The sequence below is a fragment of the Carassius carassius genome, chromosome 24 (genome assembly GCF_963082965.1).
Source record: "Carassius carassius chromosome 24, fCarCar2.1, whole genome shotgun sequence".
In the NCBI taxonomy this organism is placed as follows: Eukaryota; Metazoa; Chordata; class Actinopteri; order Cypriniformes; family Cyprinidae; genus Carassius; species Carassius carassius.
The window spans coordinates 24,217,916-24,241,091 of NC_081778.1; the positions used below are offsets into that span (position 1 = coordinate 24,217,916).

At 37.2% G+C, this 23,176-nt stretch overlaps 2 protein-coding genes across 2 annotated transcripts; one reads left to right on the forward strand and one right to left on the reverse strand.

Moving 5' to 3' along the window:
• Positions 1-8,193: 8,193 nt before the first annotated feature.
• On the reverse strand, positions 8,194-11,260 carry LOC132103684 (tyrosyl-DNA phosphodiesterase 2-like). Its single transcript, XM_059508780.1, has 6 exons — positions 10,756-11,260; positions 9,934-10,581; positions 9,359-9,450; positions 9,160-9,278; positions 8,883-9,053; positions 8,194-8,763 (listed from the first exon to the last, which is right to left on the reverse strand). Exons 1-6 carry the CDS (start codon positions 10,776-10,778, stop codon positions 8,458-8,460), a joined length of 1,359 nt encoding a protein of 452 aa, XP_059364763.1. The 5' UTR covers positions 10,779-11,260; the 3' UTR covers positions 8,194-8,457.
• Positions 11,261-12,522: 1,262 nt separating this feature from the next.
• Positions 12,523-22,825, forward strand: LOC132103256 (dyslexia-associated protein KIAA0319-like). Its single transcript, XM_059508208.1, has 20 exons — positions 12,523-12,571; positions 13,415-14,093; positions 15,700-15,893; positions 16,022-16,120; positions 16,208-16,305; positions 16,418-16,505; positions 16,610-16,705; positions 16,800-16,932; positions 17,122-17,350; positions 17,547-17,670; positions 17,753-17,882; positions 18,547-18,695; positions 19,012-19,163; positions 19,260-19,398; positions 20,151-20,310; positions 20,457-20,593; positions 20,705-20,827; positions 21,243-21,333; positions 22,023-22,114; positions 22,278-22,825. The coding sequence occupies exons 1-20, from the start codon at positions 12,523-12,525 to the stop codon at positions 22,439-22,441; spliced, it is 3,126 nt and encodes a 1,041-aa protein (XP_059364191.1). The 3' UTR covers positions 22,442-22,825.
• Positions 22,826-23,176: the final 351 nt, after the last annotated feature.

The following is a 23,176-nucleotide window of genomic DNA, read 5'->3' on the forward strand; positions in this document are numbered from 1 at the left end:
GCTTCCTTGGACAGAGATTAGGTTTTAAAAGAAAATAAAACGAGACAGAGGATAGACAAGACCAGAAAGTAAAGAGGAAACTTTCAGGTGTTTGACAGAATTACTAAATGACAGGAGAATATCATTTGGTAAATAGATTAATATATTTACCATATATATTTATATTTACCATCATTAAAATTATTTAAATTGGAGGATGATAATTTAAGCCAACTCATCAGAATAAAACAAAGCATGCGAGTAACAGTGGAATGGACTCATTGATTCACTGCTTGAGAAGTTTTTATGCATTGCATAGATGAGTCTAAAAGGCAGTCAAAGTTGTTTTGCATCTATGACAGTGTGTAGTTTCCCCTCAGTCATACAGTGAGTTGTGCTATTGGGAGTGCATTGTTATTCTCATCTCGGTGGTGTTTACATCCCGGTGTTATAATTTCACACATGATCACACACACATACACACATACACACGCTCTGATGCTTGGACATGTAGCGCTGACTTTCCACAAGCAGCTGCTCTGCTCTGCCACATCTGCTAAGAACAAATACAGAAGCGGTGATAAAATAGCATACTTTGCTTTTCATAAGCCTACATAAATTAGTTATTATATTACTAATTTCTCTCTCTCTCTCTCTCTCTCTCTCTCTCTCTCTATATATATATATATATATATATATATATATATTTATATATATATATATATATATATATATATATATATATATATATATAATAATAAGTGTTAACTCAAGTCATGTCAGCTGGTCATATAAAAAAAACACCAATTCACATGATATTCTTTCACCTTTTGACCCAGTACTTTTAAAGCACTGGTTTGTTTCATTGCTAATGGAAATTTCACAGATATTAAATAAAACCCTGATATAAAGGCTTAAACCAGTGAAAGCAACTATTACATGTACATCACATGAACCTGTCAATTTTTGAACTTTATGACTCCTATAAATCTTGCCATCTGCCTCCCCAGCCTTGTGTTTTCATGAGTGGTTCGCTTCAGATGGGAAAAGGCCTACACAGTGGCATCATTATGCCCGCTCATCCCAACTGCTTTTTATAGGTTATTGATTTCATAATAATGTACGTTGTAAATCTTGTGAGATTATAACAGTGGTTTATCTGGCACTATATCTGAATTTATTACTTGCAGGACCTAAGAGCAAAATGAAAACCGAAAACAGGGAGGCAACGGAGGGTAACAACCAGTCTAATTATCTTTCTTTCAAGGCATCAGTTATGGCAGCTAAGCTTTAGCTTTCATTTACACCTCTTTTACACGTCAACACTTTATATTCTTTATAAAAGTTAAGACTCATCCACGCCCCCCTTAAAACGCCTAGTTTAATCACGCCCCCACATGTCTTTATCACGAGGTGGGAAGATTTGCATAACGCCGCTCAAATGTTCACGCAAAGATAGAAGGCATAAACTTTGATTCTCGCTGTAGTATTGTTGTCACCGGCATCATGTCGTGGAGACACTGTTTCATTGTGAAAGCGAAACCACTTTGTTTGGTCTTCCAAAAGAGGACACAACTAGAAATCAGTGGTTAAGTTGTATTTACAACACTGTTTCAGAACAGTTCAACCCAAATATTCAGATGTGTGCTGCGCATTTTATGGAGGACTGTTTCCTGATCCTGGGAGAGAAGACTACAATCCCGGCGCTTCTGACTCACATCCTGTAAGTATGTTTTCATATGTAAAGGATTTGCCACTAAAATGCGAGTTTTGAGCAGTGTAGAGTAACGCTTGTTGTTTGTCTTTTCTCCGTTCACAAATGCAGACATGGTTTTATGTTTATGAGGCACGATGCAAAGCAACATGCAGTATAAGTCATTATAATCCGTAATTATATCCCCACTGGATGCAACAAATGCCTAAATTGTAATGGGTTTTATTGTTTTTGTCTTGTCTCACCGGTGTTCTGACCGGAACACGCATCACAGTATGGCGTAACATTTCCATCACACGTTTGAGGTATTCGGCCAATCACAACGCACACCTCACTTTTCAGACCGATACACTTTGTAAAAAATACTACGTGTTTCAGAAAGGTGGAGCATAGAGGGGAAACAATAATGTACAGTATGTGGAAAATAAAGTGTTTTTTTAACCTTAAACCGCATAAACACATTTAATTACACCAAATACACAAAATAATGTTCTTTTTAGCAGCATCATATGAACGCTTTAATGTTATGGCATATTTTTTGCCATAATGGCTGTATTTTTTAATGTTCATATTTGTATAAATAAACATTACAAGATAAAGTCTTCATTTAATGTTCATATATACAAATATGAGCATTAAAATAAATTTGAATTTGTACTCAAATTAATTAGTGATGCCTGAAGCATTTTCACAGCACCCATAGCAAGTAATATTTTTTGTAAATTTCCTTTTTTTTTCATGCTATGTTAAGGAATGAATGTGCACCTGTCATGGACTAATCACTACCGATTTTTTACAGTTTCCATTCAGTAGGTTCAAACGTTAGCAAAAGCATTCATAATCTGTTTTTCACTACCATCTTGTCGTACAGAGACGTCATTTATTTTTCAGGGAGCCAAGACAATAGGAAGGCAAATAATCAAATCAGTTTCCCTGAGGTTCCAATCAGACTCTAAGCGATGGTGGGGTGGGGGAGGATCCAGATGATGCTGATGATAATAACTGCATGATTTTTGACAAAAGGTTTCACAGGGAAATTATGGAATGATTTGATTTCCATGCTGCATTTCCGCATGGTACAGAAAAGATGGGCCTTAATAAATCCTCCCCTGTGGTGAATTATAATTGGTCAGCAATAATTTGGAGAGTTTTTTCTTTTGGGTAATCAAAATCAAACAACCACTTGGAATATTAAGTGCAAATTGGAGCTAAAAAGCAGTTTTGTTTTTAACAATCAACTTCATTGTCCTCATGCCCACAAGTTGATTGAAGGGTGCAGTTACTAATTTCATCTTGAAAAAAACAAACAAAAAAAACACGGAAACCTGTCTGAGGGAGCATCTGACGATCATGAGCAGTATGGCAAAAGCAGCAGGTGAATGTTTTAAGTGACAACATCTACTAGCCAGAGAAGTTGTGTGTGAGGCCATCCGCCAACCTTTTCTCCACAGGTCACTGCCATGTCAGACGCCACCGACGAGGTGTTCAAGGCAACCGCAGCCTAGGAGAACAATAGACACACCACCGAGCACAGTGGATTGGTTTCCAAAAATAGGCAAATCTGCCACTAGCTGATAATTGTGTGTGTTCAGCTTCATCCTATTCAAGCCTTAGATCTCTCATCTTTCAACAAGAGAATGCTCATTTGACACAAAGCCAAATACACTACAGAGGACAGGATGAGAGATGGAGAGCCCTTTGTGTGTAATTTATAAGATCAAGCTAGACGAAGAGACAGGAGAATTAAATGAAGCAGTCCAAACTAATACATCAGGTTTCTGAAGGTGAAACGTGTGTTTACTGTGTCCAGCACGTCAAATTATTGAGCTGCCACACTTCATCAAGAGCCTCCTTAATCACTTGTTATTTGACTAATGATATGTTGTAGGATTGACTCCTTCACAATGTCCCGGTATCGGGGGGATGAAGTTGGAAGAGAACTGTGAGATTATTACAATGGTTTTTTTTTAAATGGCAGTGCATTGGTGCATCATCGGTCACCAGGATTTGTGAGCATCACATCACGGTTAATTGGTCACGGAGCATGTCTCAAATTTATTCTTGATTACGGATAGAGGAGAGGGAATATTTGAAATGATAAAACCACGGAACAATGCAACTCACACATTCTATTTCTTTCTTTGTCTGGTTAGAAAATTCACAGAACAACAGTAAATGTGACTGCACCTTTAGTCAGTGTGTAAAATTCTGTGAATTATACAAAAAACACATACATTTCGCAGTGGGTCCAAGTTGGTTACTCAGATTAGTGAGAATTAAAAGGCCATCGTCTATTATCAATAGTGCCTATAGAATTTTTAGAGTAAACCCTGGCTAAACTGGTGAGCTCTTTACTTCTGCAAATGAATTTCATGAGAATCCAGGAATATACATTAATGCAAGTAATTACATATAGTACATTGCCACCTGCTCTGGATTATGCAATCACAATAAATTTGTGTTCCATTCTATCTGACCTCTGTTGTATTGCATTAATCAGTAATCTGTAATATTACTTTGTTTACAGTGAGACATTCAGATGTATGATAAAATAGTCTACCATTGTAAAGTAATGAAAAATTGTTACCAATTATGTAAGACATCTATTATTAGCTGTAGTTACTTGATTTTATGTTTTGAAAATATTATATGTACTGTATGTGGAAAAGGTGTATGTGTGTATTTAGGCATAATGGCTGAATATGGAACATTTATACCACAGTGTGATGTTAATTAAAGTGTTCTGTTCTAAATAAATAAATAAATCATCTTTCTCCTAATTAAATCTGTTAAATCAGCAATCCGTCTATCTATAAGCTTGTTGTTCATTTTCACTGTATTATCTTCCTGCCTTGCTCTTATCCTTACTAACAGCTCAGGCTTATCATGTCTGAAAGATTTCCAGTGTAAAGTGGAGGAAGCCTTCTGATGTAATTATTTCCCCTGCTAATCTGAGCATGCACAGGTGGGCTGCTGACCGTTATGCCATTAGTTCATCTCCATGCATTCAAGTGACTTGAATTGTCACCCACTTTAATAGGGGGCATGCAGGACACCCAGATAGTGTCAGTCATTTGTCATATTTTGGTTTAACTTTGGACTGTGAATTGTGTTCGTTCGGTCATCAGCATTTGCCTGATATAGACATTGATGAAATAATGAGCTGGCATGTGCATTAGAAAATCATCTTGTTTGTAAGAGAGATGGAGTACCGTATTTAGAGTGTTTTTCAGAATAATAACAGTCAGAAATATTAATATTTTAGGGTTTATCTAAAAGGGTCTAGTAAACAACCCATTGTGCTACTTTCTTGTCGTGGTAGGGTTGCTTGTGTGTCTTAGTGACTCTTGGCAGCTATGCCGGAGGGGGCCAAGCCCCTGGTAGGTTCAGCCAAGCCAGCCAGGTCCCAGGGTTGAGTCCAGACCAAAGGCAACACCTGGTCCTCCAGGTTGGGTGTTGGGTGTAGGGCTAACAACCCCATCCCATAAAATCTATATTGTTACGGAAACAACAATTCTTGTCCAAACAACCAGCACCCAAGTGGACATGAGCCAACAAAAACTGGCATCATGACGACTACTGGTGAAATCCAGTTTCAGTATAACCAGGATAACCAGTATCTGTGTTGGAGCATGGAATGTCATCTCCATGTTCAAAACATCAAAATCAGCTCAAGTAATAAAATAGATGATTAAATACAGACTGGACATCCTATGGGTTAGTGAAAGCCGTTAGGATCCGGACGGATAGTAACCAGTAATGGAAGACAAGTAAATGGTGTAGCCCTCATAATCACAAAAATGAAGGTTAAAGCCTTGCTAGAATGATAACCTCTAGGTAAGAGAATGATCAGAGCACGCTTCTACAATCTTCCCACACAAAGATATTCATAAGCTAACATGTAAATTGCCTGACAGCATCACTGTCAACCAGATAGACCACATTATAATCAATGGCCCTTCAAGATGTCAAAGTTACCATCTAGTCTAGTTACCATCAAACTAAAACTGCAGAAAGCAGCCAAACAGAAACAGCCCAGGAATCATCTAGATATTGATAAGCTGAAATGACCAAAAGTTATCAAAGTATTAAGAAACCGATTTGCTGTCCTGACCGAAGACCACCAAAACACCAAATGGGAAACCATCAAGATGGTGTTTCTAGAGACAGCTACCAGTGCCCTGGGCTATAAAAAGAAAAAAGGTCAAGCAATGGACAACACCTGGAACCTGACAAAAGATAGAAAAGCCACAAAACTGACCATAAAATCACCAAGACCTCTTAAAAGGGAAGCATACAAGGCCAAAGATAAAGAGGCCAACAGAAGTGCCAGAAATGTCAAGAGGGCCTTTGTAGAGGAGCTAGCTGGAGAAGCTGAACTGGCTGCTGCAAGAGGTGCGATGAGTGTTGTGTACAAGACCACCAAACAACTTACTGGTATCGACCAATAAAAAGCTGTGAGCTGGTACAGAATTGAAAAAAAAATTTTTCAGGAAATCTGCAATGTGGTTCTTGTTGATAATCTAATTTAAATTATTTTATTCAATATTTAATATTATTTTATGTTAGGTTACTTCAACAAGTTAAGTATTAAGTACAGTACAAGTGGCTTTTTAAAGGGATAGTTCATCCAAAAATGAAAATGCTGTCATCATACTCTATACATCATTCTGTCCTCGTGTCGTTCTAAACTTCCTAACTTCTTTTTACAGCAGCATGCTTAATGTTTTTCTGGTTACACACTGTGTTTTGCAATAATGACGCTTCACAAACTGTGACCACTTTAGAAAATATTTGTAATATATTCACTGTCATTGCAAGTATTTTTGAATAAATGTATGCTGATATGTCCACTGTTGTCAGGCTAGCTATTATTTGCGATGACCCCTGCATTTGTGTCACTGAACTGGGAAAAACTGCTGAAAAGACCTTTATTTAAATAAACTCAGCACAACCTGATGTTTAGACTATACAAGTAAAAAGTGGAGGATAAGTCATGCAAAAAGGTTCAAGAAGTGATCAATGTGATCAATCGCTTCAAAAGAAGCCAAGATGGCTGATACTGGAAACCTCCAAATTTTTATAGCCAGTAGCTGGACTGCCATCACTAGGCACATCATCCCACCCCAGATGTTACATTTGGTCTAGCTGGTGGTATTTATGACTCCTGCACAATAAGAAGATATTAATCCCAATGGCCAATATATATATATATATATATATATATATATATATATATATATATATATATATATATATATATATTCTGAGGCATTGTTGACACTGTTATGAAACCAAATGTTCAGAAAAGATTGTTGTGTGAAAATTCAGAGTTTTATGAGGCTGCACGCAAACTACATTCAAACTGACTTTTGGTATGACCCAATTTAAAAACAGCATAAAATATTCCAAAAGGATAATTGCGGGTATATTTTTAGTTCGTTGTAGTAAAATGACTAAAGGTTTCCTGTAACAGTGGGAGCTAATGATCTTTCACAACCTTCATGATGGTCTTTATTAAATAATGCCTTCTAGTTAGGCTGATGGAAATCTTCAACATGTGATTAAATACTTTATATGGAGATGATACGGCAATTAATTCATCTCATTCTGTGATGCATTAGAATGAAGCGAATAGATTAGCATGACAGAATGTTGAGCCATTTACTGTGTTAATTATTTGATTAATGATCTTGTCATTCAATTTAACGGAGAGATTTTTTCAAGGTTTTTTTTTTCAAGGTTTTTGCATCAAATTCTAACAAATTCTGTTTACTGTGAGTGTTCATTGGGGTAATGTTGGTAGAATCTCTCTTTATAGACTATTAACATAATATGTTTCAAATAAAGATGATGGGTAAAACACTAAAGAAAACATAAGCAGTAGTAGATTCGTGGCACATTCTGCATACAGTAAATTTCTAAACCCTGCTGGTCATGATGAGGACTGTCCTGGTAAATGGCTCTTTGTTAATCCAATTCCTGACACCATGCCAAAAAAATAATTCTTGTCGTCAGCCTGCCACCTCTCTAAATTTGCATCTGACTGTGCTGGCACATTTCAATTCTGTTTAGCATTAGTAGGAGAGAAAATGTGTTGTTACTCATTTCTCCAAATTAAACCTAGGCCATGTTTGCCAGTTCCTCTCCAAAAGAATATATTCCTATCCATCCATTTGGATCACCCAAAATATTTAGTCCAGATTTTCAGCAGCTACTGTATGTGCTTTAAATCAAAATGCACACATTCTTAACCATCCACACTGTTTTAGTCTACAGTGTTTTTGCCATTTAAACTATGCGTGGCAATGATGCTGAATTATAATGGTTTAAAAAAATCTGTGGTTGATGAACACCTTGCATGTAAACCATTATAAGTAATAATATATGTTATGTAGTAACATTAGGTACTATGTTCCAGACTACTATGAATTAAAATAAATGAGAACAATCACAAACTGTCCATCGAGCCCCCTCTAGTGGAAGAATAAGATAATAAATTATAGATTTAAAAGTAATGTTTATTATTTACATTAGTCATATACAGAGGACACCAGAATTGATCACAAGATCAAAAGTCCAATTACACAAATGTGTTTTCTTGAGCAGTAATTTTATTCATGACAAACGTTCAAGCTATGTAATAAAGATATATTTTAACTTTTTTAACACTAGTTCAGATTTTATTTATCAACAGTGATTTTTTTGTAAAACACTGTGACTCATTTAGTTGTACAATCACGTGCAGGCCATAAAAATTCAAATCAATCATTGACACGCTGCTCTTCTGATGCCTCAAACTTGAAGGTACAAAGGATGCCCCAGTGATCGCTGATGAAATAGTCACACTTCAGCTTCTCCAGACCAATCAGGGTCATGCTTTCTGGCCGTAGCTGTGCACCCTCTGCGGCTGCTCTGAGGAACAGTCTGTCAAAACGGAGGCGTATAGAATGAGGGATTTCTTTGTTATCATTAATGGATGTGTCCCAGGTGTATTTGCTTTCCTCTGGTTCCCCCAGCATCTCCCACACATCAGTGATACCATCCGGCAGCCCCCCAAGCTTCTTCACCTGTCATAAAACACAGAAAAACAAACAAACACACCATATTTTTTCATAATATTGCGAAGGTTTATGTAAGAGGACGTTTAAGAGGAGAGTGGCAAACATGCTCTAGTATCATGCACAACCTCCCAATCTCTAAGGTTGGTATCTCCTCCAAATATAACTGTGTGGTCCTCTGGAGCTTCTTTCATCCATTTCCAGACTCTCCGCAGCTGATTCAAGCGTTCTTGAGAGTTGGACTTACAGCTCTCCAAATGAGATGTCATAATGCATAGTGGATGCCCTAAAAAACTCACCTAAACGATTGTGCAAATGAGTAGCAGAAACAGGATGATAAAATTTTAACGATTTAAATCACATTGTGACCTTTATGATCTCAACGGCTCGCAAAAAGGATCTTACGTGTGCTATCACCAGGTTCCTACCCATCTCTGTGGTGGGGTACTTCACTATGTTGCTCTGGAGCAACTGCACTCTGTCCTTTCTGAGCAAAATGGCAGTGAAATAGCCATCATCACTTCCTGAAACACAAAGTGATCAAATATTCATACCAGAAGAACTGCATTTATAAAACTGAGTTTGTATGCAACATTAGGCATACCTTGCAGAACCTGATAGTCTTTCATAATGTTCTGTAATATCGTCAAACAACCAGGAACAAGCTCTTGCAACAGTACTACATCTGCTCTGTACCTGTATTAAGATGATAATTAATCCATTAAATGATTTTGTAAACTGATTAGAGCATTTAACTGTTAAATGCTCAAAAGTTTAAGTGTGTTATCTTTTCAAATGTAAATTCTTATTGTGTTCTTTGCATATTAGGTTAAAACAATAAACACATTTGTAGGTCAAAACATTGTTTGTTTGAGCATCTCATGCTTAAAAGCAATCATTGTTTTTAAAATTATGTTATGTGCTGCTAATAGTGCAGAAATCAAACACTTCATTTTTTAATGCAAATTTAAATTAATATTAATAATTAATCAATTTGAGAAACAGTTTTTTTTTTTATTTGTTTACAACTATAGATTCTCGAAAGCTGATCACTTTTTGGGAAGTGACGACTTAATTTATTCACCTCTATGAATGTGCCTGAGAAATCTATCCTTTTTAATGTTTGATCTGCATTCTTAAAATATCTGCATAAAAAACAAAATGGTGAGTAACACTTACTTTCCAAATTGTGACAGTAGGCCTTTGACCCGGTGAGAGATATTCTCTGTATCGAGGCAATCTATATTCCAGGATAACACAGTTAGATGACTGTTTCTGCAGCTGGACTGGGTTTCCTGTTCATCAGTTGACTGATCTGTGAAAGATCTTCCCCAGTATGCCTGTTCTAAGGAAAAACTAGAATGTTTTGTCTGTGTTGACTTGGATTCTGTTGGTGGAGAGTGTATACCCTGGATTGGAGGGGTTTGTGTTGACAGCGTTTGGAAAGACTGGAGTTGAGGAGACTCGGTCTGGGTTGACTGGTCGCAGGCAGACTGAGCTGATGCTTTCTGTGAACTGCTGGGCTCTTCTCGATGAGCGGAGCTTGCTATTGAAGTTGCAGGTAAAATGATTCTTGTTTTTTGGCTCTTCTTTTTGTTCTTCGATCCTGCAGACCTTTTTTCAAGGTGCTCAGGCAGGTGTTGTGAGGGTGATGACTGCTCAGCAGTGACTAGAGTGCACTCACTGTCTGTTTTCATTTGACATGCAGCACTCTGTCTCTTTTTACCCTTTTTGTTCTTCTTCCCAGTTTTCCCCTTAACTATGGTATCCACAAGACATGGTGCAGTGTCACTACAGTCCACAGGGGGCTCTCCTGAGCAGGTATGACTGTATCAGGAAAAAAGGTCAACATGTCAAATGTTTTGCTTATACAGTCTAACCAAAGCAATATAGTTACTTTTGTAAACAGTAATTGGCACTGTGGCATTAATAACAGATAATAAAAACTCTTAATTCTTCTTGTTGATACTGAATAATAACACACATTCAAATAGTTCTTACCTTGAACAGGGTGGTTCATCCATTTTATTAGGGAAAATCGTTCAATACAGGTTTGTGTTCTTCTTGAATATTTTCTGGTCTCTTCTGGATTCAATTTCTGTTCTAGGGTTTGGTCCTTTGCAAACAGTGATTACTGTGCAGTCAAGTTTAACCTGACATGAACAAGTTTTTTTTCAGCATATGCTTATGAAAAGCATAGTTAACCTATTACAAAGCATGCATTATATCCAATATAACAATAGCATGACAATTATGCAACAGGTTACGCCTAGGTTTATAGATAAAGGCTGGCTATGTGATCGTCTCATTTCTTAACAAAAATTGGATTTACCTCGGTCGAATTAATACGTTCACGGAACACGGAATCGGTGTAAACGAAAAATACAATTCTATAACAGAATTAGCCTACAGTAAAATATTTTAGAAGTTATTAACTAACAGTTGTGAGATATAAATACGCAATTAAGAGATGTAATGAGATATATTTCATACTTACTGTCAGCTGTTCTTGTCTCCCACGGAATTATTTTGCATGAAGTATTATCCCTTTCCTAGTCTGAATTCTGCAGAGAACAGCTGTTTTTTCGTTTCGATTTCGTCCAATCCGTGTCACGTGATGGTGAAGTTTGTCCTTTTAAACCACAGCGCGACAATGGCAAAACAATCAAAACTTAGCACATCAATGTCATAACTTACGGTATAAACAAATTAATGTATAATCTTATTAGGGACGCTAAGAAAATAAACATCGAATTATTTGGTCCATGTGTACACGAAACCTATCGTAACGGACCAATCAGAGAAAACGCTCGGGCTACTAAACCCGCCCCTTTTAGCTATGGTTTGAATGGTGACTATAACGATGATTATTATTACTGTTATTGTTGTTTGTGTAACTAGATGTTTATGTGATGTAATAATACTGATATATTATAACGAAACTATAATAATATAATAATAATAACTATCATAAAAATAAAATAATAAACATTCTAAAATGTTGTTTCTGGTTGTTTGGGGTGTGGTCGTTATAATATTGTTAATATATTATAATTAATCATTCTAATAGAATAAAAGTATTTTTAACAATGGTATAATTGTGTAAAACCCGTAAATACAAAACAACAACAACAACTACACGACGCTTGGATGAGATGTGTGTTTCTGCAACATCCCAGAAATCACGTCACGTGTCTCCCTCCGCCCTGCTCGTCTCTGTCTACTCTGACACACTCCTCCGCGCAGAGTGACATACTCCTCAAAATCTCACTGTTGCGGTACCAGACCTTCATCCCAACATTACTCCAGCAGCGTGTATCCATCGCGAGTTCGCTATGGAGCAGCAGAACGGAAGCTGATTCTCGATGTCATGGAAACAGATGCTTGGATGAGAGCGTCACATCCCACTGGTACAGCTACAGCTGACAATAGCGAACACTCTTTCTGTTGACTTTCTGTTTAGGCCCATTGTGTATGGTGATTTGCTTGTTTTATGAAACTAACCGTGGCAGTTGTGCTAGATAATGTAAAATAAATAATAACGCAGATAATATAACATAGATCTGGCCAGGTTGCTATGATGGGTGGAAGTAAAATCACAAAAGGCCCAGCCACAAATAGGATCTAGAATTGCTTTGAATGATTATTAATTGATTATTGCTGCTGTTGTATTGTTATTTTGTCCTGTTTGTTTTTGATAGCCTAACATGTGTTGTCTCCCCTGTCTTTAACCTAAGTTTGAAGAGGGAATGACTGTCAGAAGCCATCATGAATTTCTCTCCAATTCTCTTGCTGGCATTGCTCTTCTGTATCAGAGGCAAGTATATATTTCTGCACTATTTGTATCAACACTATAGACTGTATAAAAACAGATCAACACCAAGACAAGTCCACATTGCCATTCTGGATTATAATTTTAACCCATAAATAGTATTAAAAAATACAAGCCCCAGTTGTGAAGTATGCTGATGTTGACACCTGTAACATAATCCTGACATATGTATGATATATATAATAATTACATTTTTTAAATGGCATGGTTGAACCTTTAGACATATTATAATAATAAAAAATAAAGTTTGCATATGTGTTTATGTGTTTTATGTTTTGTATCATATTTGATACACCAGGCTTTTATGGGTAATATAGTATTATACAGGAGGGGATAAAAACATTTTACAATTTAATCTAATTTTGAAAAAATAAGTCCAGTATCTTTAAATCAGCAAATGGTCATCCTGAAGTATTTGAAAAAATATACAAGTTTTTCTCGTGTTTACTTTATAAAAATCATTAAAGATTTCACAGCAAAAAGACACATTTACCATGATCTGAAGTTGAACATTTATTTAGAATTTTAAGAAGGCCTTTTACCTGCTAAAAAACTATTGACTGTGAATCAGAGGGCAGAAGGCATATACCTTTTATTGTGTATTCTGCCATCTAGCTTGTGCACAAGCTTTTTTATCATCATTTGAGCTCACAAAAAATAAAAGTTTATTTGAAGTCTGCTTGGTTTTTTTTTTTCAGATTTTTGTTGTTATTGTGCAGTGGCTGTATAAATGGGTTTTGGTTGTGTTTTATGTTGTTATATCAAAATCTAAAATTACAAACCCAAATATTTATTTCATTGTGTATTTGTTGTGCTTTGTTGATGCAGTATCGGGACAGTGCTGGCAGGCCGCAACCTACTCTGAGAGCGTAGTGTCTCCGGAGCTGAGGAGCAGCAGTATTCTGAGGGTTCCAGATGTGTTATCTCTGGCCCAGTGTGCGGGGGCCTGTTGTGATCTCCCAGGCTGTAACCTGGCCTGGTTTTTTGAGCGCCGCTGCTATGTCCTCAGTTGTCAACACAAAGAGAACTGCCAGCCAAAGAAGAGACCTGGTACTGACTCTCTCCTGGCATTTTTGCAACGTGGGCCTCCAAAAACACTGGTTCTGCAATCCCTGGTTCGAGGAGAGTCTTTCCCAAACCACTGGCAGCCCCTGCCCAGGCACAGGGGCTCAGAGGACCCCATGAAGGACCTTGCCTTGTTGGAAGGCATTCAGGATTTGTACAACACTGATGTTGACTATGCTGAGAGTTTCAGAAGTTTGGATGACAAAAGGGCTGGAGACAGAAATGTTGCAACAGTAGAACAAGAAGGGCGGCCTGGGCTATATGATAGGCCACTCGTTCAAGGAAAAAAAGAATTCAACCAATCACAGACAGAGGAAATTGGTGACGACAGACTAACGACAATGCAGGGCTCTCTTGAAAGCAGCCCCTTACCTCCAAGTCCCCTTCCAGACATGAAAAATGAAAGCAAATCATCTCTTATTGAAGCAGATTCTGATGTTACGCCTTCAGTAATCATGGCACTTAACACATGGGTGAGTGTTACAGATTCATGCATATTATATTCAGATGCCTTCAAGACATTAAAAAAATGGACAGGTAAATGTTTAAGAGCTTAGGGTCAGCAAGGGATAAGTTATTTATAATTATACAAAACATTTCTGTCTGAAATAAATTCTGTTTTCTGTATCACAGTTTCATTAAAGAGGTGATATTATGCTTTTTTAAAGATCATTATTTTGTGTATTTGGTGGAACAGATTCTGTTGACATTCAAAAAATAATTTAAAAAATAATTTTTCAAATACTGTACATTATTGTAGGTCCTCTATGCCCCGCCTCTCTCAAACGCATAGTTTTCTACAAAGTCCCTCCTTCCGACAAGTGCAGTCTGCTCTGATTGGCCAAGTGACCCAGTGCATTGTTATTGGCTGAACACCGAGCACTCTCCGGAAATTTAACACCCCTTTCCATAACCGCGAGCTGAGCTTCTTCTTTCAAAATTAATGTAAAGACAGTTAATAATGTACTTAGTTTTACCATCAGTTCAAGTACACAAGCTACGGAAGGTTAAGACAGCTGACTCCACTAAGAGTGACCTTCTCCTTGCCTCTCTCTCTCTCTCTCTATCTCACTGATGCAAGCGCGCGTGCACACACACACACGACGAACAAAACTCCGCATTTGAACAGTTAATTGCAAATACTTAAAACTAATAATAAAACATACTTCCAGTAGCTGATTCAGAATCGCCAGAATGTCGTAGCAAAGTCAGAATGACCTCCTCTACTAGGTTCACGAAACTGTCATCCATAAAATGCATTGCTGTTCTGTTGTAACTTGTAAGTAATCTGAAAGATTCCTAAATGCATCTACTTTCGGAAGGCCAAATAAAGTGTTTTGCTTTCACCTAGAAACACACAGCATCTCTCTGACATTGCTGCTTCAACACTAACTGCATTTACTGAAACCACGCCTTCTTTCTTTGCGTGAACATTTGGGCAGCATTATGCAAATTTTCCACATAGTGACGTAGACATGTGGGGGTGTGTTTGAATGAGCTGTTTTAGGCATAGCAGAGTCTTAACTTTGATAAAGAATATCTCTTTGGTTTTGAGACTTTAGTCTTTGCAACTTCAGGGATCTTATCTATGCACAATCAGCTTGTAACACTCCAAAGAGAAAGGAAAACTTGAAATTGCATCATATGAGCCCTTTAAGCAGTGCAACTGTTTTCAATATTACTGTAATAATAATAAGAATTTGTTCTTAAGCACCAAATCAGCAAATTAAATTTTTTAAATAACTACATAAAATTGACAAGGTTGTTGGCAGGGTAATCAACTATGAAAGGAACTGGTTTTCATGATCAATTCATTATCAGAGCTTAAAAATGTCATGACTTTATTTTAATGTTGTGGCGTCATTTGGAAACATGGTGTCTTAAATGTACTCTCACTCCAAGCCAAGTGCTTAATCAGTCTTTCATGCCTCATCTGCTGTGTGAAATCTGGAAATAACACATCGTTATCCTCTTAGAGTCGTTTTTTAACTATTTATTCACTTTTATCTTTTATTGCTTTGTCCTTGTGTCCTGTATTCATCCACAAGCTATGTATTGACATGCAATTTTCTTTTATCATTAAAGGTTGAAGAAGTCCCACTGAACATCTCATCTGCAACTGTTGCACCTAACGACCTGCAAGATATCAGCACAGAGCCATCGAGGTTCAGCACAGTCAGTGGTTCCTTCACTACTCCCCCAAGCACTGAGGCCACGCCGCAAATGATCTCAGAAGAGCCAGGTGCTACAAATGTGTTATTGCATAATTTCCATTTATTAGTGATGCTTAATAATGCAAGCATCACTATTATTATTACTCTGATTATCTTATGATATATTACTTTCTTTTCACACACTCTCTGTGTTCAGTAAGACCCCTGACTGTGTCCATTAGTGGCCCTGTGGAAGTCACACTGCCTCAAAATACCCTTGAACTAACTGCTTCTGTAAATCTAGATGACATTGCAGGTAAGGCCTTCTGCATTCTGAATTATGAACATTCTTGAATTATAATTATGCATTTAAAATAAACTTGATTGTGCATTTCTTTCTCAGAAGCTCCTTACACGTATGAGTGGACTTTGGTAGCCTCACCAGACAGACACCACGGGGTGATAGAGGGGCAGCACAACAACTCTGTCCAACTTTCAGAAGTGAGACTCAGCTCCTTGTCACTTTCACTATGACTGCCAAGTGATAATTTAGAAGATGAGACAATTGTCTTTTTCTAAAAAAAAAAAAAAATCGTTGTTTCCTTTATTGCAGCTTTCTGTGGGTGTCTATGCTGTCAGAGTGAGTGTGAAAGCACAACAAGCATATGGAGAAAGTGCTGTGAACTTCACAGTACACCCTGGTACACTTGTACCCTCTTTAGATCATACTTAGAAATTATTTACCAAGCATACAGTATATGCATGTCTTTCATATATGAACAGGCTGGAACTTTTTATTCTACAGCCGTGAATATAAACAAGCCTCCTAAAGCCATCACTCTGCCCAAGAGCCAAGATGTGCTTCTCCAAGAAGGTTCCATCGTCATCATTAATGGGAGTCGTATGTAGCTTGTTGTGTCTATTTCTCTCCATTGTTCCTTTAGATCATGCAGACCATGAATTTTTAACCAAATGCACATCCTAATGCTTCCCAGAGAGTATGGATGATGCTGGAATAGTCAGTTACTTGTGGAAGAAGGTGGATGGTCCTTTTTGGAAACCTGAAGGCCCTGTTGATACACCTGTACTGCAGCTACAAAACCTTTCGCCAGGAGAATATACCTTCAAGTAAGACTTCAAACTTGTCTCAAGGATTGTACTCTATGAATATGCCAGTGTATTGTATCATTTTCCAATTTTCATTCGATTTCTCTGAAGCTGTTGAAATCTTTGGTGGGCAGTTCCTCTGGAGCTTTTTTAGTTTGGCCTAACCTCATTAAATTTATCCTGTCCTGATTTTTGCTTGGCCCAAATCAGGCTGACAGTGTCTGATTCTAATGGGTTGACCGACTCCAGCACTGCCACTGTAAGGGTCAGCCAACCAAAAGATGACCCTCCTCGGGCCAAAGCAGGCACTGATCAGGTCGTCACCCTGCCTTTCGACCACCTCACCTTGTGGGGTAACCACAGCACAGATGACCACGCCATTACAAGCTACCTCTGGACTCTCCATCCCAGCAGCCTAACCCAAAAGATTACCATGCAGGTAAAAAGATCTTTATTTTGCCCAGTGCATGCATAAAAGTGTTGTCTTTCATAGCCAAGGACACTTTTTGGGGTTTGTGTTACTTACAGGTTTCAGATAACTGTTAAGTATAGTCTTAGAATAGTAACGTCTATGTAGATGAAGATGTTGGGCAGATTATGTTGAATTGATGTTTTCATATGCTACTTGTTTTCAGGATGTAAGATCCCCGTTCCTGCAGCTCTCTGATCTCCAGGAGGGTCGGTACATGTTTCAGCTGACAGTCACTGACTCCAGAGGTCAACAGGATTCAGACACCGTCTCAATCACTGTGCTGCCTGGTAAAACAAACCCACTTTACCTATCAGTATGTATGAAGAAAAACTATGCATCCTTTAGAATTGAAATGTTGTTGTGTGGAAGCAAACAAAGCACCAGTCGCTATAACAGGACCAGACAGGCAGCTCCTCCTCCCAGTCAACAGCATCACGTTGAATGGCAGCGACAGCACCGATGATCAGGCCATCATCAGCTACCAATGGGACATGATCAGGTACCAGCACACTGTCTTGGCATAACTAGTGATGTCTGGTCAATAAATGAATCATCAAGTTTGTCCTTTAAAATAAACTGGTTGATCTATTTAAATGAAATTAAATATATTGTGTATTAATTTTTTTGTAAACATTTATTTTCCATTCAAAAGTTTGGGGTCAATACGTTTTTTTGTATTTTTGAAAGAAGTATTTTTTGCTCAACAAGGCTGCATTTATATGCTTAGATAGACAGAAAAAACAATAAAATTGTGAAATATTATTACAGTGTTGAAAAAAAAATCTGTTTAATTATCTAAAAAAGTAATTTATTTCTATGTAGGCTAAGCTGAATTTTCAGCAACCATTTCTCCAATTGTCAGTGTCACATGATCCTTCAGAAATCATTCTTATAGGCTGATTTGGAAATGGTCTTAAAAAAACATTAAATCTTATTTATTGAACATGTTCATTGAGACAAACCGTTCAAAAGAATCGATTCACACCAATGAGCCAGACTTCTTAACTGCATAAATATCAGGACAAATGTGGAATATTAGGATCTGTTACTGCGTCAACAGTTCTACATTTTAAATCACCTTTAGTGTTGTATGAATAGTGAAGGATTTTGCTGAAAAGTGTATTGACGTGCCATCACTACTACTCTCATACGTTACGGTGAAGTGGCCCTCCAGGCTTGAAGATAGAAGATGCCAATAAAGCAGTTACCATAGCGACTGGCCTGAGATCTGGGAATTACAAGTTCAGACTGACTGTGACAGATCAGCAAGGAGAAACAGACAGTGCAGTCCTAACCATCACCATTAAAGAAGGTGAGCAGAATCAAGCAAATGTGAAATACATTACTTCATGTATTTCTGTAATTTTTATGTCTTTTTTAATCTCTTTTTTGTGAAGATACATTGACTCTAAGCTAAGCTACATTTAAAATGCATGCATGTCAGAAAATAGCAAACCAAATGGCATTTATTTTAAAAAAGACATCACTAGTACACTTTTGCAGAAGAATATTTCATGAAAAGAAGGTTGTCTGGTGTTAAATGAAAAAACAAGATATTCTGTTCAAAAATAAAGATATAAAGTATTCTAGGTAGTTTCCAGCAATTCTGTGTGTTCTAAAATTCACAGCAAAAAGCTTGCCACTGGTCGCCCATGCTAGCGGCAGTCACACACTCACTTTACCCAACAACTCTCTGGTGCTCAGGGGCTCCGTGTCCAAGAGTGGAACAGCAAATGTATCTTTTCTCTGGGTCAGAGATGAACAGAGCCCTGCTGCTGGGGTGAGTGAGATATTTGTATTTCTTTCTATACCATTTGCTGCGGCTCAGTGTTTTACCTGGTGGCTCTCTTTCTCATTTCATATACTTTGAGAATAGGATGTGTTATATGGTTCAGATCATGAGGCATTCCTTTACCTCGCCAACCTGGTAGAAGGAACGTACCTGTTCCAGCTCCTGGTCACTGATGTCCAGGGCCGATCAAGCATGGCTACAGCCGCTGTGGAAGTATCCCCTGGTAAGATATTACTCATTCATAGTAGGAAGCATTTGCTAGATGTTCAAAATGCATCATTTATTTGGCATGTTGTACCTGCTAAGAATGCACTATTATTTAGAAGTTTGGGGTTGTCAAGATTTTTTTAATGATTTTGAAAAAAGTCTGTTATGCTCACCAAGACTGTATTTATTTGATACAGTAAAAGACGGTTATATTCTGAAGTATGTATACAAATTAAAATAATTCTAATATGAACAGTATATTTTTGTGGAAACTGCAAACCAATTTTTTTAGGATTCTTTGATGACAGAAAGTTAAAAAAAAAAAAAAGATTTATTTGAACTAGAAATCTTTTGTAACACTGTCAATGTCTTTTCTGTCAAATTTGAATAAAAGTATTAATTTCTATAAACAAAAACCTGTCCCCCAAGTTTTAAACCATAGCGTATTTCTGAATGACGTTATCCTTAAGAACAAACCTTTTCAGTACATTTCTACCTCCATGTAAACATTTTAGGTAGTATATTCTAATAATTAAAGGGATAGTTCACCCAAAATTAAAATGCTATTATTGTTTACTTGCACTCACATTGTGTCCAAGCCCGGATGACTTTCTTTCTTCTGCTGAATACAAAATAAGATATTTTGAAGAACATGGGTAACCAAACAGTAAACAATGACAGAATTTACATTTTTGGGCAAACTATCCCTTTAAGTCACTTTGCTTTTTATCTATTTGCTTGTTTGATGCCAGTCATATTTGTGTGCAGATCCACGTGAACGAGAGGAGGTGGAGCTCGAGGTGCAGGTGGGCGTGGCTCAGGTCAGTCAGGAACAGAAGGACACAGTGGTGAGACAGCTGGCAGCATTACTGCATGTTCTGGACTCGGACATTGCACTGAAGGGCCTGCACGGCCAGTCAGACATCAGGTACTACACATACAATAACCAAACTCACCAAAATAATCTAAACGAGGACTCCCTACTGACCTCCGTTGTTTTTAAATCAAGCAAATCATAATTTCTAGAGACTAAGCCTAGATTAGTTTAGGTCTACATGTGTTTGTTGTGTTTAGCACAGTATTTAGGTTCTCGGTGCAGGGTCCTGATGGTACCATTCCAGGACCGAAGCTCGCTCGTCTGCTGAGAAACCAGCTTTTGCAAGAGAAAACTGACATCTTGCTCTTTAAGGTCTTAAGAGTGGACACAGTCAGTGAGTGACTTTTAATCCATTTAATTTCACTGAGAAACTGAGAATGGTAAATTGTATAATAAAAAGGCTGATAATATAGTCTTTCTGAGTTTATTGTGTTGAATATTTTAGTGTGTTTGCTGCAGTGTTCTGGACGTGGTCAGTGTGATCCCATAACAAGGAGCTGTTGCTGTGACCCTCTTTGGATGGAGAACCCCATTCGGCGCTTCCTTGATGATGGCGAGAGTAATTGTGGTTAGTGTGACATCCCAATAAGGTTTGACATGTAAATGAGAAATTTCAATTAAGATTAAAAATCAGGATCAGTACTGTTGCTCTGTGAAATTTCGCATTAGAAATCCATTTATTTCAATAGGAATGCACATGAACAGTGAGGGCATAGATTTTACATTAGGATTAAGTTGACTAACAGAAGTCTGCTTGATTGGAAAAAGTGACTTCTATGTGAGAGATGCTTCATTCAGCACTATACTACTGACAATAATCCTTTTTTGTGCCCACAAAATTTTGCTAACCTGATGCACATTTATGGATGCTTTCTCTTGTGCTAAAATAATTAAAGGATATTTCTAATGTTCTGTCATGAAAACAGTAGAATGTTTAATAGTGATGGAAAGGCCGAGGGCTAATCTTCTGTCTCCTTTCACAGACTGGAGTGTGTTATATGTCACAATCTCTTGTTTCGGGACAATAATTTTCCTCTTGTCCATCAGCTGGATTGGTTTCTGCTGCTGTAAAAGGTGATAAAGATTCCTTTACTGCATGTAGACAAACTGCCTATGGAATTTTGTGGCATGAGTTATATCATATGCACACTATCATTCACTACACACTACATACACTATCATTCAAAAAAAAATTTTTTTTTAAAGAAATCTATACTTTTATTCAGCAAGGACAAATTAAATTGATCAAATGTGACAGACGATGTTATTTTGAACTTGCTGTTCATCGGAAAATCCTGAAAAATGGTTTCCACAAAAATACTAAGCAACACAACTTTTCAGCTTTTTCAGCATTGATATTAAAAAATATTTTGTGACCACCAAATCAGCATATTAGAATCATTTCTGAAATATCATCCGACAATTTTAGGTTTGCTGTCACTGGAAAAAAGTTACGTATTAATGTTAAAATACCAAAGAGTTGCTTCAGTTTGTAATTATATTTCACTATTTTACTGTATTTTTTTAAGGGATCGTTCACACAAAATGTACATTTTGTCATCATATACTTTTACATTGACTTTCTCTGTGGAACACAAAATTAGACTTTTTTTTATTTTGAGTTCTGAAACACCCCAGTTCTCATTCGCTTTTAGGACTTTTTTTGTCCTATGGGAAAAGACACTTAAAATGGCAAAATGATGATTTTGTGTACCTGTGGTACGAGTGCCTAAACTTGTGTGTTTTGTTTTGGAATGTTGTAGGGGGAGACGCACAAAAGTGAGGAAGAAAACCAAGTACACAATACTAGACAATATGGATGAGCAGGAGAGGATGGAGCTTCAGCCAAAGTACAGTAAGTTTCAGGCCCGATTTATTTTATGCCACAGTATTTTTTGCAGTGAGGTAAAAAGACAAACACTCTTGAAGTAGTTTACATGACCCTGGTCATCATGGGCAGACCATTAGATTTGTTATTGCAGTTACTGACTTCACTTTTCTGCATTTGTCATCTTCAGACATTAAACACAGGAGCACAGAGCACAACTCCAGCCTGATGATGTCAGAATCAGAGCTGGACAGTGAGCAGGACAACCTTTTCAACTACGGGAAATCTCAAAACAGAGCCAATGGAGCGGTCAGAAATGGAGGCACTCTCAGCCTTTGTCCTGTGGAAGGTTGAGTCTCACATGGACATTTCTTTATAGTGGATATTTACAATGCAAGGGTATTGTTGAATACTCTACAAGTACAGATTTAAACCGGCTGAATGAATGAGCTGCTAAACTTATCGACTACTGAATGCAGTTAGTCTTGTAATGGAATATTCCCGTTTTCTGAATGATACTGTCAATTACCAATCGCATATTCATTTTGAATATAAAAAGATCTTGCATTCAACTCACATAATCGCAGTTGATCTCACTATGTTCTTAATAATGCTTGTATGTTCAGTGATGCAGTGCAAGCAATTGGTTATTTTGTTATTTATATGATGCTTCTATGATAGAATTTGGGGAGAAGTTGTAAATAACTGATGCATAGAACGGCAAAATCATAAAAGAAAGAAAATGCCATTCTTCTTTATGTAAAACATTTAATTTTTACTGAACTTTCTGTTAAAAAATGTTAATGTGCCCGATTGAAATGCATTATTTTAGTTATGGTTTGTTGGTATACTGATACTATACACTGGTCTTTGTCTTAATAGCATTCTGGATTTACAACCTTTTAAAAATGTCTGCTTTAGCTAGAATTGCAATAAATGCCAGTTGTATCAAGGCACATTTTGACAAGGAGATGCATTTCTCCTATCTTTTTTTTTGTTTTAATGCAGCTGGTGATGCAAAAAATTCAAGACATATGGCCGTTTACAGAGGTTAGACTGTTTTATAACCAAAACAACCATTCAATATTT

What these genes read in the sequence shown, in the direction of transcription:
- LOC132103684 (XM_059508780.1), bottom strand. Translation starts at nt 10,778, where the DNA reads ATGGATGAACCACCCTGTTCAAG. An exon ending in AGACTATCAGGTTCTGCAAG is followed by an intron (nt 9,279 to 9,358) that starts GTATGCCTAATG and finishes TTTGTGTTTCAG; the next exon opens with GAAGTGATGATGGCTATTTC. An exon ending in CCAACCTTAGAGATTGGGAG is followed by an intron (nt 8,764 to 8,882) that starts GTTGTGCATGAT and finishes GTTTTATGACAG; the next exon opens with GTGAAGAAGCTTGGGGGGCT.
- LOC132103256 (XM_059508208.1), top strand. Translation starts at nt 12,523, where the DNA reads ATGAATTTCTCTCCAATTCTCTTGCTGGCATTGCTCTTCTGTATCAGA. An exon ending in ATTGCTCTTCTGTATCAGAG is followed by an intron (nt 12,572 to 13,414) that starts GCAAGTATATAT and finishes TTGTTGATGCAG; the next exon opens with TATCGGGACAGTGCTGGCAG. An exon ending in AAATCTAGATGACATTGCAG is followed by an intron (nt 16,121 to 16,207) that starts GTAAGGCCTTCT and finishes TTTCTTTCTCAG; the next exon opens with AAGCTCCTTACACGTATGAG.